Source organism: Liolophura sinensis, chromosome 2, assembly GCF_032854445.1.
Source record: "Liolophura sinensis isolate JHLJ2023 chromosome 2, CUHK_Ljap_v2, whole genome shotgun sequence".
Taxonomy (NCBI): domain Eukaryota; kingdom Metazoa; phylum Mollusca; class Polyplacophora; order Chitonida; family Chitonidae; genus Liolophura; species Liolophura sinensis.
Window position 1 is genome coordinate 24398086 of NC_088296.1, and position 17466 is coordinate 24415551.

General features: G+C 40.5%; 1 protein-coding gene across 1 annotated transcript; it reads right to left on the minus strand.

Annotated features, from left to right (window-relative positions):
• Positions 1-215: 215 nt before the first annotated feature.
• LOC135462601 (ankyrin-3-like) lies at positions 216-17430 on the minus strand. Its single transcript, XM_064739825.1, has 11 exons — positions 17341-17430; positions 14046-14144; positions 11583-11681; positions 10505-10603; positions 3443-3541; positions 3038-3136; positions 2817-2913; positions 2098-2448; positions 1648-1719; positions 1073-1166; positions 216-601 (listed from the first exon to the last, which is right to left on the minus strand). Exons 1-11 carry the CDS (start codon positions 17428-17430, stop codon positions 409-411), a joined length of 1392 nt encoding a protein of 463 aa, XP_064595895.1. The 3' UTR covers positions 216-408.
• Between the last annotated feature and the right edge of the window lie 36 nt (positions 17431-17466).

Consider the following 17466-nt stretch of genomic DNA (forward strand, 5'->3'; position numbering starts at 1 on the left):
ATATACGGAATGACTATCAAGAGACTGATTTTAGCCAGTCAGCTGTATTTTCCAGCAACATTACAAATATTCCTCATCAAACTTTGGCCAAAACCTCCATATTTTCTGTCAGCTATGTGTATCAACATGTAACGATTGGGTTTCCATGACATTTGAACAAGGTGGCCTAGATGTTGGTAAACTTTGGGAGGTTGGGTACTGAGATAACAGTTTTACACATTCCAGAAAATTGGCTTACTGTACAGAATAAGGGTGCAAGTAACGTGTATACTGGTTTACACCTTTGCATATATAGTCAAATTTTAAGAACAGTTTTGAAGCCTATAGAAAATGGGCTCTTGAGCACTATACTAAACCATGTCCCCATGACTACGGCGATCATGTAGACTTTATTTTTGTTCTTATTTTTCATTTAAAATTAATCAAATGTTTTGTAGATTCATCCCTGCCAACAACTAAAGCAACTGCTTTCCGTTTTATATCAACTAACCACCTGAAACATTTGTGCATAAGAGCAAACATATCCATATATATTACAAATTTACTTACGGTTTCAGGCATTTCATCAACACTGTGTACGTTATTGCGATTTGGGCGTCTTCTGAAATTTATTTGGAAAAAAAATCCCTCATTCCTAAATTGCAGTATAATATATGCAAAACAAATTTGGTTACCGAGATTATTTGGGTTTAACTGCTTATGACAATATAGCTTTTAAAAAACACTTTCGGGTATTATTGCAATTATTACTATTACGCTGCTATGATTTTGATAAACCTTCAATGTTTGTGAAAACAAATGTTTTTTCGTAAATCGCAATGAAAATAGCAAAGTAATGGCAGATACTTTCCCTCAATTTTACATTACAAACCTTCTGATTCTCCTCACACAAGCAAGACGTTACATTCTGTATTCACCTGGCACAAACGGTGTGAAAAGATGACGTCACAGTCACGTCGGTGATGAGGAAAGGTTAGCATTGTATCTGTCCAGTCAAAAAACGCCTTTGATCGATAAACCTTTTGAAAATGGCTTACACACCCGTGAAGTATGACTAAGACGATCAATTTACCTTTTGATCCTACAGTAAACAAGGCCAGTACAAACCACCAAGAGCACACTGACCACTGGAACAATGACCCACCATGGCTTGAACTCTTCTGAGTCTGGAGGTAAATTTAATAGGCAAGGAGCTATTAGTAAGGATGATATATATGTAGCTGAACTTACGTCTGGAAGTAAGATTGCCTGAATCTTGTTAATCTACAACCAGTTTATGTCCGTCAAAGAACACAAATTCCTTACAAAAGCAAGATTTCCACCACATCACAATTAGCACTCTAAAATATTTGACACAAAGCACTGGGCTTTTATCTGCTTAGCACTAAACAACGTCTAGTTATCTGCTATGGAAACATCTGCTGCAAGCGCCAGTTTATGGTCCCGAGATCTCTGGTCGAAGCCTACAACATATTATGTTGTTTATAGGAATCAATGGCCATCCAAGGAAAGTCATGTGCTGCTGGCAAACCAATCAAAATAAAATGCCAGTTTTCCGTGTTTATTTCAATGGGAAATAAACTTCAATCAAATGATCATATAAATATTTTTATTTTTAGTATCATTCTTTTTCTGTTTATAACTCACCCCTATATGAAGGATATGGGCTTGTCGCTTTGTCATTATCGGTGTGGTTCACTGTTTTCATTTGAGGAGTCACTAGTCAATGAAATTGAAATAAACATGAACAGGAAAATAAAAGTCACAATTTTCTGCAATGTAGAATAATCCAACAGTTTTTACCGTGGACACTGCTGTTTGCTTTGCGTGAGAAATACGGTAACGTTACAAAAATGCTATGTGTAGTTTTCCAAGCGTAGACTGTTTTAAAAAGTCCATTATGTTTTCATTTAGAACAGAACACCCATAAACAAATGGCTGCTGACTGTGGGGAAAGAAGCATGCGGCGCCTCAGACACATGAAATCTCCCAGGTATCAAACTCTAGCTGTATTTTTACTTACCGCAGCTTTCACGAGCAATTGGTACTTTCGAGTGAAAAATAGCACACTGACGTGTTTATCGGTGATATACTCACCCGACGGTGGGGGCCAAACATTCAGGCAAACTTGAGCCTCAACCACGGCTTGTTCCTCGGGTACAACAACAGTAACGGAGTAGTTGTCGCTATATTCTGGTTTAGGGTCAAGGAGAACCAAGGAGCAGTCGTCTCCCAGGGAAGCCGTGTTATTAAACTCAGAGGCTATGAATGTTTTCCCGGTTAAAAGTCTGTTGAGCAATCTTTTGCTGTTCGTCTTCTGGGAGCGCCATAACACAGCATATGTGGCATTGGGGTTTTGTGTTGTAATGTTGCATGGCAAAGTAACGTTAGGCCTAGGAAGCTGAATGTCAACTCTGGGGTTTACCAAAACTGTCAAGGGACTAATGTCTGAATAACAAAAGACAAAACAAAAACACAGCTTATATTGAATGTGGAACACTTCAACCTTTCAGACAAGGCTTAACCTGGGATAAAATTATCAAATGTTATCGAGGTGAACTGATGACTTCATGATGCACAAGTAAACAAAATGAATGATCTGGTATTGTACTGATATATGCAACCTTGCACTGAATGTAAGCTTATTCTTCAGGTTTTTACAGGTGTTTGTGTACATTTATGCATTATACATTTATTTATTACCTTTATGCCCGCCCCATGTGTGATATTATTTAGTAAGGCACTACACACTGAGTGGCATGCTAACTGGCTGCTTTACTGGATACATGCATGGCGTATAAAAGACCAGTACTTACTGTGTACAAGACACACAAGGAACACCCAAACACAGACCAGACCAACTGCTAGAGCTCCATACTTTGAGTATGACATTTCCGTTGAGGTGATATCAATCTGAAGGAAACAACAACGAAATTCTTTCAGCTTTAGAAAACAGTCACTTCCACATGTATACTTAGAAAAATGATCAGATAGCCAGTCTGAACGTTATCTTTTCCCCATAACATTTAGAACGTACCTCATTCTGAGCATTGCCCGTGGCCCCATTCTTCACCAATAGACGAACGAGTTCCACATCATAGTTCTTCAGTGCCAGATCTAAGGGCGCAACTCCATCCTGTGGGAACGGAATTGAATCAAACATGACGAGAGTTTGTGGGAAGTACATTTTTGGCATTGTGGATGTCCGGTGTCACGAGAGGTCAGTCACAATGGTACAAAGTATAATTTGCAGCACATGCTTTATTATATTGTCACCCTTTACTTCTACGTTTATTATGAACCAAGTAAATTTTACTTTTTAACGATATTATACATTAAATGACGGAAAAATAATTTGCTCTTCGAATAAAGGCCGTTAATGACATTGTTAATCACCCGACGCCCTCAGCTTCGCCCTTAATTATATTTGTGCACCACGTACCTTATTCTGCACGTTGACACTAGCCCCGGACATTACAAGCAGGTTTACAAGGTCCTTATTGCCTCTCCGTACCGCCAAATACAAAGGAGCCTCTCCTTCCTGTGAGACATCAAAATTCAATGTCCTCAACAATTCTTTTCATCGTTCTGTGAAGGTTGTCAAAGATTAAGTGAATCTATACAAATACTCGTAGTTCAGTGGAATTTATTGAAAAGTGCTAAACACTATAAGTGCTATATACTACATGTATACCACATGTGTACTGCTGGTCGCCGAACTCATATATGCAGAAAACTTGATTCCAGCAAAGAAAATACGGCCTTAAAAATCATAGATAATGAAAAGTTAGGAATTGACACTCTTTTAATTTGCTTCTGGAAAGAGAGAAGCAGGAACAGAGAGTTAAACAAACGGTAATGTACACTTGTAAATGAAAATCATTGTCTAACTGCGTTTTGGCCTCGTATCTACATTTGTCTCAAAACTGCGCTATTATCATGTAACTTGTAAAACTGCCATTGTTGACCATATGACACATGTTTTTTTCTGGCAAAATCCGTGTATCATTCATTAGTACTTATTCATATGTTTGGAGAGTTACATGTAGTTCTGTTGACGAATCAAGGTGAATTCTCTGGAGTAAACCATCGATGTTTATTGTGTTACTTTCGAGTTATTCTACCATGTCTGAGATATTGTATCTCAATTTGGCGAAAGGCGAGTGGTCGCCAGCAAATGATAGTGTGACGGCGAGCAGTCTCCGTCTAGAACCTCCTTCGTTTAGATCCTCCTGTTGTTTTAACGACATGTAACTTGTATGTAAAAGGTTTACGGTAGTCAGTGGCAAGATGTAAACACGGGTTGTTGTCGAATACAAAGTTTGAAAAACTATAAGTTAATTTGCTCAACTTGATGTGAATTACTTGACCATTACAAGTGGTATCAGAAATCGAATCAAGGTTGAAGTGACATCGATCAAACGTACAGGAGAGACCTGTACAGCACTAAAACCTTAAAACCAGTGTCAAAAGGCTACGGGGAGTAGAGTGGTCTTAGGGTGATGAAGGGTCCAGTTTTTGCGTTCAATTTAAATTGAACCGCTTGGACACAGCTGTTGAACAGACCCGAAAATGACCATCTGAAAGCGTATGCTAACAGCGTTCAACGTACACCGAACAATCATACCCTTACTTGCATGCTACGAAATGCATCAGAATGATGGTAAGCGGACTTTCATCTGTGTTTACGTGAATAAATGCAATTCTGAAAAAGACTGTCAATTGACGATATAATCTGATAAGAAAATCCCATTAGGTTAGAGTGGCCTTTTGTGCATCCGTCTAAATTTCACGTGGAGTAGGTGGAAAAAAGAGAGTCCTGGCCTAAGAGAATTGGAAAGGGTGCAAAATCAAACAGATGGGGCTTCGATAGAAAGGAAGAATTGCTACCTGCGTACCTAAGAGACAGAGTAGCAGTAAAATTACGTCTGTCAGCCACACCCTGACAATTTTTGACCAAAACTGTCACAAAAGGCCTACTACTCAGATTTGTTTCAAAGGCATCTGTTACCTGATTTATGTGTTCATGATTACTGTCATGCAATACTGACACTGTCATGGTGAATACATTCTGATTTACCGAGAGAATATGTTGATAAACTGGCAATGGACCATTTGATTCAAGACATACATATGGAAGCCGGATGAGGACATCTCGCCCAGCCGCTCGCGGTCCGCGGCACCGGGGCGGTGCAAATTGCGCGCGAATGGTACCGTTCTCGTGTCGCGGCTCGCGACTCGCACAAATGGTGACCGTCCTCGTCCCGTCGTCTCGCGGCACGACGACGTAACAAATCCGGCGCGATCGGAACCGTCCTCGGGCCGCGGGGCGACAGGACGAGGACGGTCACCGTTTGCAACCACGTGAATAGATCAATGTTAGCTATCTGGAGCGAAGTCCGCTGAAAGACATGTGCTTGGGACATTTTTAAACGTTGCACTACACTCATGAAATGGACAAAACTTCGTTGTATGTACGTGGGCAGACAAACCAGCAACCTGCGGATGGTAAGCACTGATTCCCCTCTTCGTGTAGTGTTTTTCCAGCATCTTCCTATATCCTCCAATATCTATGTAATATCTATCCATCCATGACTATGTGTCTGTGTCCCATCTATCCTTCCATCTGCACCTACAGTGTATTTAATAATGAGACAACCCCAAAATCACAATGTTTACAAACAAATAAACAGAAGTTTTTTTTCTCTCGCCATTTTCTAATATGGAATTAAAAATGACCACTTCATTGTGTTCATTTAACTGTCCTAAGGAAGTATATTGCACACCACAGGCCCACTTCCGAGCTCTACGCGAAATAAACAAGTCTAATTTTAGGCTCATTGGCAGAAACTGCATATCGTGAAACTTGCATCTAACAGAGACACAGGAAACACCTTGCTGCATGACTTACTGGCCTGAGGTGGCTCGAAGTCTCGATTCACATTAGTGCTAGCTTACGGGATAAGGAAATGAAAATATGCAGTTGGTGATCAGGTTGATCTCACAGAATCTAATTTGGAGTTAAAAGGGAAAGTTGGGTGGGAAAATCTGTTGAATGAATACAGTGACATTCTGTTCATAAGGATGGATTCTAGGCAGAACCAATTTGACACAACATGAAATAAACACCAAAGGGAACGATCCAATAAAGCTGCGACCATATCAGGTACCAGCAAGCCAGAGAGATATGGTTGAAAGGGAAGTAGATAAAATGCTGTATAACGGGGTTATGTCCCCATCTACTAGTCCCTGGTCAGCTCCTGTTGTGTTGGTTCAAAGGCCAGATCAGTCATGGCGCTTTTGTGTCGACTATCGAGCCATAAACTCAATCACTAAGAACTATGTGTACCCAATACCGTTAGTGGATGATATGACCCAGGCTTTTGAAGGTGCCCATTAATTCACCACCATAACCTACTCTCGGGATACTGGCAGGTGGAGATAGGGAACAAGCTTTCTCAAAATTTTGTTGTCAATACGAATTTAATGTGAAGTGCTTCAGCGTATCCGTGAAGCAAATCTGAAGACAAACTTGAGAAGTGTGTATTCTGTCGGCCAAGTGTTAAGATTCTACGTCACACTGTTGGTGCTGATGGTATACGACCTGATGCGGAGAAAGTAAGTGTCATTAGAAACTTTCCCCTACCAATCCAATGTGACTGATCTCTGCAGCTTTCTTGGCGTTGTGTCGTATTATCAAAAGTATATACGTAAGTTTGTGTACATATCATCCCCTTTGCATAATCTCTTGAAGAAAGATCTAAAATTTCCATAGTGTTAGGGGTGCGAAAACGCATAAAACCAAATGAGAGACGCTCTTTGTTCTACTGCTATTTTACACTTTCCAAATTTTTCTCTGCCACAGACATCAGCAAGCACGGACTAGGTGTTGTATTGGCTCAGCTTGATGGTGAAGAAGAGTAAACAATTGCCTATGCAAGTCGGCAGCTGAAGAAAGCAGAACAGAATTAAGCGACCATTAAGAAGGTATCTCTCACCATTGTTTGGTGTATAAAGAGGTTCCGCTATTCTCTTTACGGTCGCCATCGTGACGAACCACACCCCACTCAGATGGATGATGATTCGGTAAACCACGTTGGAAAACTTGTCAGATGGTCACTGCAACTCCAGGAATATGACCTTAAGATCGAGCACAGGTCAGGTGCAAAGCATGGCAATGCTGACAGCCTGTCGCGTTGACCGTATGTTGCTGCTCAAGTGCAACAATCTGATGATGTTGTTGGCTTTCGAAAGATGCCATTTTGGTCATCCCAAAGCATGAAAAGATGTGACCTTTTCACATCTACTATGATGGGGTATCTAGAAGATGGTATCCTATTAGCAACGTCTACAAAGGCTAGAAAATTTGTCGCAGAGTTGGGAGACGGTTTACTGGAGGATGGTGCCTTGTATCACCCCTAAAGTGCAGGCTCACGGAGACGCAGAAAATATACCCGGAAACAGCTAGTGGTTCCGCAGTCACTTATCGACGATGTTTTGTTTATGTGCCACGATGGTCAAATAGCTGGTCACCTTGGCTTTAATAAACCTACGAAAAAAAAAAAAAAAAGAGAACCAATATTCCTTTAAAGGGATGTATTCGGGCACAGGCCACTGGGTGAAGTCTTGGATCTCCTGTCCTACTAAGAAAATTCGGAGACCAGCGCCTCTTGTACGAATTCCAGTGGAAAGACCATTTGATGGTATCACTGTGCATGTGTTAGGTCCGTTCCCGCCGATGGATGAGGGTAATTGGTATATTGACGTGTTAAGCGACTACCTCACAAAATGACCAGAAGCATTAGGAATAAAATCCCAGGATGCATGTACATGTGCCAAGTTATTTGTGAAGGAAATATCTGCTCGTCATGGAAGTCCTAAAGTCCCCCTATGAGACAGAGGAACAAACCTCTTATCCAAGTTGTTAAAGGAAATTTGCGAAATCAGGAACACTACCAAAGTAAATATTTCAGACCAGTGGGCTCGAAGAAAGGTTTAAAAATACGTTGGCAAAATTGCTGTCCATGTATGATATTAACCATTACCGTGATTGGGATTGTATGATACCATTCGCACTGTTTCCCTACAGAACAAGCATGAAAGAGAGCATTCAGGAAACGCCTTTCTATTTACTCTGTGGTAGAGAACTCCTGTTATCAGTGGACACCACACTCCTTTTGAGGATTCCAGCCTTGAGGATGGAGCTGATTACAAAGTTGAAGTCACAGTTCCTATACAAGAAACCCTTGAACTGGCCAAAGCCAACATAGACCTGGCTCAGCCGAAGTAGAAGACCCACCATGATGTCCATTCTCGTGGATCTCTGTTCCAGGAAGGCGATGAAGTGTGAGTGCATAATGGCAAACCCTCTCCGGGACTATGCAAGAACTTTCTTCATCCGTGGACGAAGCCATATAGGATTGCCCAGACGATTTCGATGGTGAATTTTGAAGTTGTTTACCCTGAAGGAAAGAAACAGAGCAAAAATTTTCTTGTCTAGACTAACAGGTTAAAGCCTTTTGTGACCCAGAGCAGAGGCCCAAATATGATATTCATTTGTCTGGGGAAGATGATCTTGTGGAATGTCGATTGGACCTTTCCGGGAGATGGTCAGCTTGAACTTCTCGATTTGTGTTCTAGAACAACGACTAGGTGCACCTGTCCTGGAAAGAAGTATTAACTGAGCGCCATTTTAGGGTGCTCAACCGTGTGGGTAACCACACATTAACTATTTGATGTGTCCATACCAACGAAACTGCCCTTGTTTCACTGTAACCTTCACAGCATTATGTTGTTTCAGCTGTTACACATTACCATTAAATGAACAATGACGAGGTGAAGACCTGCTACTTCATTGTAACTGTTTAATTGTAATTGTTTAATTATGCCTATCCGGCAGGTTACTTTCATCAGTAAAAGCAAAGGAAGTCTGATATTCCTTTGCACGCTACATAGATACACTCTACATATAGGAAAAAATGCATCCAGTGATGTCACAAGATTAGTGTTGTACAGCGCTGGTTTTATAGTTTGCTTTCAGCATTCCCATGGGTTGATGAAACATGACAAACCGAACACTGTATGTATATCTACTTTCTGTTTATTTGAGAGGTTGATGGGGAAACCTGAATATCATAGAGTTAGCATGTACAAGTCAATCAAACTATTGGAAACTATCATTAAGCTGGACATGAGAAATGACTAAGCGAAACAACATCAACGTGAGTACGATAACCTATAGAACTAGCTAGGCCAATCGACACATCGACTAAGCCTGCGGAACTAAGTTTCGCCCCAGTGACGCTGTCAAAATTTATAACAGTCTAGCCCCAGTTGCGCCATTGCAGACTGGGCGGCTCCAGTGGCACCTTCGCGGACTGGACCGGCCCAGTGGGGCTCTCCCTGATAGTGGATGACAGTTCTGTTCCAGTGGCGCCGTCATGTTGGATAACAGTTGCGGCCCACTGGCACCATCGCCGTCGCGATGTACGACAATTTCGCATCACTGGCGCCATCGCGATGTGTTAAGCCCCAGTGGGGCCATAGCGATGTGTGAAAATTACGCCCCAGTAGCGCCATTGTGATGTGTGACCGTTAAGCCCCAGTCGCGCCGCTGCGATGTATGACAGTTCAACTCCAGTGGCGCCGTTACGATGTATGACCGTTCTGCCCGAGGGGCGCAGTCGTGATGTAGGACGGTTCCACCTCAGTCGCGCCGTCCCGATGCATGACAGTTCCGCCCCAGTAGCGCCGCTGCGATGTATGACAGTTCCACCCCAGTGGCGTCGTCGCGATGTATGATAGTTCCGCCTCAGTGGTTTTCTCTGCAGTCGGCACACAAAATTTGGTTGATAGTCCGGACAACAATAATATAGGGTATCGCCCGGAGGGTGTATGCCCTAAATATTGCTCCATGACATAAAGAGCATGTCACACCTGGACACTCCTAGCATCTTTCCTAGACGGGCAGAATTTCACAGGTTGTTACCAAACTAGGCGATGCCGTATATTGCGCAGCAGTGTCTTGAAAATGTGGGGCAAATGTGGTTACGTGGTTTTTCGGCCATATGGGTTTTGTGACATTTATATTTTTTAAAATTAGAACAACTGATAAAGCGAATGTTGTAAAATGTTATCTTGTTGTACACTGAACTTAAGTGCATATATATAGTTAAAAAAGGCGTCAAAATTCACTCACAACTTTTAAAACTCGCCATTGGTCCAAAACATGAGGTGAAAACTGAAAAGGTTTTGAATGTTGATATAACCTGATGCATTCTGATGTATTTCAGGTCATAGCAAAAAAAATAATATAATTTTTGTTAGTACCATACCTAATATTGTGTTTACGCCAGGGGTAGCAAAATATAAACTATTCACGCCTGAGGTCAACAAGTTTCCATCTTTGACTTTTGTTACTAAATGTGTTTAAAGGTAAAGCTAACTTATTAAAATGATTCTTCCTCCAACATGCTCTCGTTTTAAATAACCATACAGTACGTACCTTGTTCTGTACGTTGACATTGGCTCCGTGCTTTATCAACAGACGAACAAGGTCCATATCATCTGCCCTCAACGCCCAAAACAATGCCGTCTCAGCCTCCTGTGGGATGTCACAATAATATGTCATTTATATACTTGTAACACGCTTTTGTTTTTTAATTACTACTAGTCCACAAAACAGTATCTCCTTTATATGGATCACCAGGATGTTATACTGGTTGAGGGTAGATTAAACAAGAGTTCATGTGAACACACAAACGCCCCAACAAATGCATTTGTTTGAAATGTATAAAAGAATACCAGCAGCATTGTGGTGTGTATAACCCTTGGGGGAGGGGGGGGGGGATTTTTATCGCAAGCTGGCAAATGTGTTCACCTGAAACCCAAACATTATGCGAATGTTGGAATTGTAGCCCGGGCTCGAAAATCAAATCTATGTATATAGTATATATAAGACAAATCTCATTACCATGACAACTGCGAAAATAGATAAATGTGTGTCGTAAAAACATTGTCACCTGCGTATCTATGTATCCACCAAAAAATAAAACTCTATGTAGAATACTGTGGGAGGAACAACTCGGATTTGAAAATTATATCTATGTGTATAGCACATTTAAGAAGAGTGGTTATCTGGAAATAGACAAGTGTGAGTCGCGACACATCATACATACACTCATCTGTGTATGTATCCACCAAAATCAAAACTCTACGCAGACAACTTTTGGAGTTATAGCCCGGACACGAATACGGACGGTCACACGGACAGACGGACACAATCGCTATAACATAATACGCCCCCATAGTGGCGATGCGTATAAAAACTACTGAGCGACCATTGGCCATAACTACCTAATGAAGATACATATGCAGGTATTGTATACTATTATGTTAACAACGTTTTCCACAGGGTTTTTAGAGTGAATCTATTTTTGTTTGTATTTTGTACCCCCTATGTTTACACAATTTAGACTGTATGCCTGGAAATAAACCTAAAATGAAACATGTATTTTAGTGCTGGTCTTATTTAGTCTAGAATCAGAGAAAATGTGAAAATCATCGTACTGTACACCACATACCTCATTCTGTACATTGACACCAGCGCCTCTCTCTACCAAGAGACGAACAAGATCCAGATTACTTGCCCTTAGGGCTAAAAGCAATGGCGTCTTCCCATCCTGTAAAAGTTAAAAATGGTATTTTTTGTCATGTCGCTAACGAATTGTACATTCCATGACAGTGTTACCAGTCACATAATTCGTCGTCATATGAGTGCAAAATTGTTAAGTACGACGTTAAACTCCAAGCATGATTTCCTTTTCTCTCCAGGGCACGGACATGTATGTAAAACCAAAGTTTGATACAAGAGCATGACGCACGTGGTAACTGTATTTCTGTACATATATCTTGGATTTTTTCTGGTAAATTACCCTAATTGACGTCATATCTGCCTCATTTAAGATGACATCAGGAATGTATTCTCGTCAAATGAACCAAGCTGTGGTATACACCGTAAAAGTATTTAGCAATGGTAGCAATTTTGCTCTACATATTCAAGGCTTCCTCAATATATGTTTACAAATTCAGCTCAGATTTCCTCGAGTCTACAATTAGTTTTGAAACCTTTTAAACATTGTTTACCCAGTTAACATTAAAAACCGTGTTTGAGGATAATTGAAACATAAATCCTTTGTTTATATTGTCATAACTAGCGTGGTCTTTGATCTGTGGATAACGTTCTAGATCCTGAATTTTGACATCAGCTCCATTCCTGAATAGGAGACGAAGGCGATCCAGATTATTTGCCTCCGATGGACCAGGAATAATGGTGTCTTACCCTCCTGTGTACTGTAACAATACTATACAAACCACGACCTTATCTCCCGACAAGCAGGACGTCCGCCGATTCACACCTACCACGCAAAACTTCATTTTTGCCAAAGTTTTAAGTTCAAATATATTGCAATAAAAAACGAAGTGCAACTAACATCACCCTACACTTTTACCTAATTCTCCTTAAACCACTATGCCAAGGGGAACGCAATTTGGTACCATTTAAGCATTTACACGAACAGTTTGTTTCACAGGTGATACATTGCCAACCATCACACTGCTGTTACTCTTTGCTGTGTGATTTATTATACTGTATTCTTATATAAATTACCAGGATTCTGCTGGTGGACTAATCATTGAAAAGGCCTGGTTACTTTGCATTCTTTCAATGGTGCCTTGTGTTAAAGGTGATGACAGCACAGCATGTTGAGTCCTTCTAGGCCAGTGACGTCAAAGTAATTGCAAGTAACCTTACCTTTTGTTTACTTAATTCAGCCTGAGGCCGGATGTTAGCGACGGTGTAATTTCCTGCTATTTATGCATTTACATGAATAGACAGATCAATACATAAATGACAATATAATGTGGTGATACCCGATGTAGTTAACTTCTTTTGTCGGGTTTACTTGCGCCGGAACAAAACAATTTATGACGAAAAGGTTTCTGGAGTACAAACCAGAATACAGTATACGTCTTTTATAAACAATACACAGAGTCCAGCTGCACCAGGAGTACAATTAGGCTACCTCAGGCTTTCATATTTATATGATAACGTTTTAATCGAATAAAAACCACCTCCACAATGGAACGTAAGCAAAAAAACAGCTTTGAACAGGGACATGTATGACATGTAGGCTTTCATTTGTAGTGGATTAAAATTTGGTTAACACGAAGATAACTGCACAAAGTACTTGGGGGCTCAGGATTGTGTATTCAGGAGTTCCGCTATGTCTACTAAACTAAACCTAGTCAAAATTCTGTTTTAGAAAAAGAGTGTATTATACAAACAGCTTTGTAACATTAATTTCATTTAAAAGAAAAGAACACATTTATACAACTTATAACAAAGAGCTATACCTAAGGCTAAATAAAATATCTCACTTTTCTGCCAGCAGTTTTGTTGTCTGAGTAGGTAACAGTTAAACATCGGAGGCTTAGAAGTCTTTTTAGGCTACCATTTCAACAGATTACATACGTCATGGACCTTAGCTTTACCCAGTAGCTCTTCAGGGCATGGCATTCCAGACACAATTTGGCAGCCTACAGCCACGAATGTAGGCATGGTGTGCCTTTTAGTGCGGTCCAGCTTCTTCCTTTATCTAAACACATTAATATCCACGATTATCACGATATACTTACGTATTTAGCTAATACTGGAAATGCACGTTATTTATTCATCAGGAGTAAAACCTTCAGCACAATGACGTCACAATTAGCATTCAGGAGGATGAAATGGGGCTTTCATTGGATAAGCCTAAAGCATGCCGGGACGTTCAATCTTTCTCTAGTCGGTGGATTTTGTAGAAAATAACGATGTTTATACCGCTTTTCTTTCAGACGAAAACTTAAAAAAAGAGAATTCCATAGGCCTACAATTTGTATAGCTCTGTTATTTAAGGTATAAATTGTATAAATGCGTTTTTTTAAGACCACAGGGATTTCACAATGTTACATGTAGATCGTCACGTATGTCAACAACAACAACTCACCTTATTCTGAATGTTGATGTCCCCGCCCAGATCCACAATCTGACGGACAATATCCACATTATTTTTACGCACTGCCCAGTGAACAGCCGTCTCTCCTTCCTGTTGAATGTCACAATAACATACACGTAGCAGGTTCATTGACATCAGTGGTATAGATGTATCTCCCGATTGTTAGTGACCAAAGATGTGTTGTGATAGTCCGCAGTGCCGCAATCACACTGTCCCACATTGCCGCGGTCACACATAACAACACAGGCCCGGAGCGATGTACTACAGTGCCGCGGTCATACACTGCAGCACGTCACCTTAGCGATGTACCACAGTGCCGCAACGACATTGTACCACAGTGCCGCACTCACACGTACCACAGTGCAGCAATCACACAGTACCACAGTGCCGCAATCACACTTTACCACAGTGCCGCAATTACACTGTACCACAGTGCCCCAATGACACTGAACCACAGTACCGCAATCGCACTGTACCACAGTGTCGCGGACATACACTGCACTGCAACACCGTAGCGATGAACCGTAGTGCCGCAATTATACTGTACCACACTGTCACACACAGCACCACAGGCTCTGAGGTATTGGCGTAATGTAATCAGTAGTGTGCAGCTGTGTGCCACGCAAATCGGTGCATCAACCACATTATATTGTGTGACAACCGGGCGGATTTTTATAATTCTGCTGGACATTGTGGCACTCAAGTTTTGTCACTCATCGTAAAAGTGAAGAATCCGTAAATAAAAGAAATGTATCATTTGTAAGTACTTCACGCTGAACGGCTACATGTATCTTTCCTTTCTTCGGGACGTCAGACTAATATAATAAGTGTAAGACATTAGGGCGAAGAAAACAGGAACTCTGACCGATTAAAATCTTTGATACAAGTCTTAAAAATTGATGCATTAGAATAATTTCTACAACTTTAGGAATTATGTGATTACCAGAAAACGCGTTGGCAATCCCAGACCAGAAATTACTATTTAAAACATTACACATTTTTACACAATTGTCCATCTTTTCATGGTGTATATCGCTTTGCATGTTAGTCTCGCTTGAGCCATGCCGCTAAGCAGAGTGTGTAGGATGCTCGTAGTGAAGCATTAATTGAACAATTTGAATGTACAGCTAAGCCAGGGAGGCTGACAAGAGTCAGGAATTTACCGCTTAGGTGTGTTCTGTATCATTTGTGTCACTGTCGTCGCTGATCTGGCGTTACACTCGATATTGTAGTACGTTCTACATTATGAATGCACGATGAAGGAGTAGTTATTCACCAATCTGCACTAAGCTGCGACTGAGCAGAACCAAGCTGACACTGCGAGGACAGGTTTGGTTTGGTAACATCTGGATTTATAAGAAAACCCTTCTTATTCTTATTCTCCAGAACAACTTAATCGATTGATCTCAAACTTGACACACGTGACTATATATATATATATATATATATATATATATATATATATATATATATATATATATATATGTGTGTGTGTGTGTGTGTGTGTGTGTGTGTGTGTGTGGTTGGTGGCAATTCAACCTTTTTTCATATAAATGATTCCATATGTAAATATATCGCAAACTTAGGTCAACTGTAAAATCTGCACAATCGGATCAAACAAAAGCCTAATTGACCTCAGGATTATGGCATTCGCAATCCCGTTCAAGCTGTGGCTTTCATGTGATCGCCAAAATACTTTTAAAACTTTAGAGTTAAAATTTTTAATGCATTTGTTTGAACATACATGACATTTACGCAAATTTTGTTACTGCTAAAGGTGATAGTAAATTCCATTGGATTTTAATGAAACGTATGCATGTTTTAGGATAGACCTATGAATCGCTCATTCTCTCATTGTGCGATTACGTACTTTTTACCCGGAATGTGACTTTGTGTATATTTCCGTCTAGTGAAACATGCATCGCCAGCTCGGCATCACGGACGTTGCTGACAACCCGTCCGCCCTGAAAACTTACACCTTCACAGACAGTTGGAGATCTGCTTGTAGGACTTGTAGGACTGTCATCCTTCCATTGGAATATTCTTCTTTACTAGAGATTTTATTTTTACGTGGACTGGCTCGCCTTTCGAACCCGGAATATTCCAACCGGATTTAGACGCTGTCATCAGTAAGAAACTATATATTTTTGTAATTATTTGTATAGTTTTATATATTATTGTTAGATGTATTATTTGTTTATTTTGTTCAAATATGTGTATTTAAACTAATTCCAGCATCTTCGCAATTCTTTGATTTATCTTGTGTTAGACATATCGCTGATCTGAGAGTTAAACAAGCCAGTTGTTTCTCATCTTTACTCTCCAATAGTGGCACCCTTACATATACTGTGTCTTGTTGCTGCAGAGTGAGTCCATGCTGAAGAAGTTCTTCCGCCACTGAAGTATTATGCCAAGGACACTACATATGACACCCCACCCAGTCACATTCCAGTCCTGTTTCCTTCCTCCAGCCTTCCAGTGTTCAGCGCCAAGCGAGGCGGGATAGGGCTAAGAACAGCGTCGTGTAAATACCGGGCACAGTTTGTCACTTCTTTTGTAGGCCATTTATTCTGATGTATTTCAGGCTGCTGATTTCCACTCTGCTCTCAGTTTTCCCTCGTGCTGGGTAGTTTTTTTTTATGAAATTAACAACTAAAGCGTTCAATCTGTTTGAAAGCTTCTTATCTACTTAACAGACGAGTTTGTGTAAGACTACATGAAATTTCTTTGCCACTGTAATTTATCGCGGGAATCAAGCTTGCAACAGTGTATTCTTTGTGTCTTTTGTTCTCCGCTATAAGCAGATCAAAGCCGCATAAACTGCGTGCTGGCCCATAGTGGTACTATTATTGTACGTGATATCTGGCTGTCTAAAATTCAAATCCAACACACTGTATTAATGTTTTTTACGTTTTTCTCCTTTTTACCGTAGTTATCATTACTATTACCAAGATAATATATATAAAACGTACAAAAGCCGATCCTGGAATCTCGGTCCACGGCAGCTATATTTTCATCTTGAATTGGCGAAAATCAAACTACTCAGAAATCATCACAAAGTTCAAATAGTGTGATGCAACAAACAACATGCTCTTCCTACACACAATCGTATGAATATAATTTACTTGCATGGTACAGCTGAATGAGAGAGGAGTGTGTAATACAGCTGTTTGATCCACGTGTCTTCTGAATTATTCCTTACTTGGACCATATACATTTACATGTAGTTATGAATCTTTGGCCTTCGATAAGATCTATTAATTGTAGTTGGTTCTATCTGACATACCTGATCCTCTGTTGTGAGACTCACTACTTTCTTCACGAGTAGATGAACGCTCTCAATATCACCGTTCATTACTGCCTTGCGCAAAGACATCTGGCCTCTCTGTGGATTGTCATGACTATGTGTCAG

What these genes read in the sequence shown, in the direction of transcription:
- LOC135462601 (XM_064739825.1), bottom strand. Translation starts at nt 17,430, where the DNA reads ATGTCTTTGCGCAAGGCAGTAATGAACGGTGATATTGAGAGCGTTCAT. An exon ending in GTGTCAATGTACAGAATGAG is followed by an intron (nt 10,604 to 11,582) that starts GTATGTGGTGTA and finishes GACATCCCACAG; the next exon opens with GAGGCTGAGACGGCATTGTT. An exon ending in TGTTTGGCCCCCACCGTCGG is followed by an intron (nt 1,720 to 2,097) that starts GTGAGTATATCA and finishes TTCATTGACTAG; the next exon opens with TGACTCCTCAAATGAAAACA.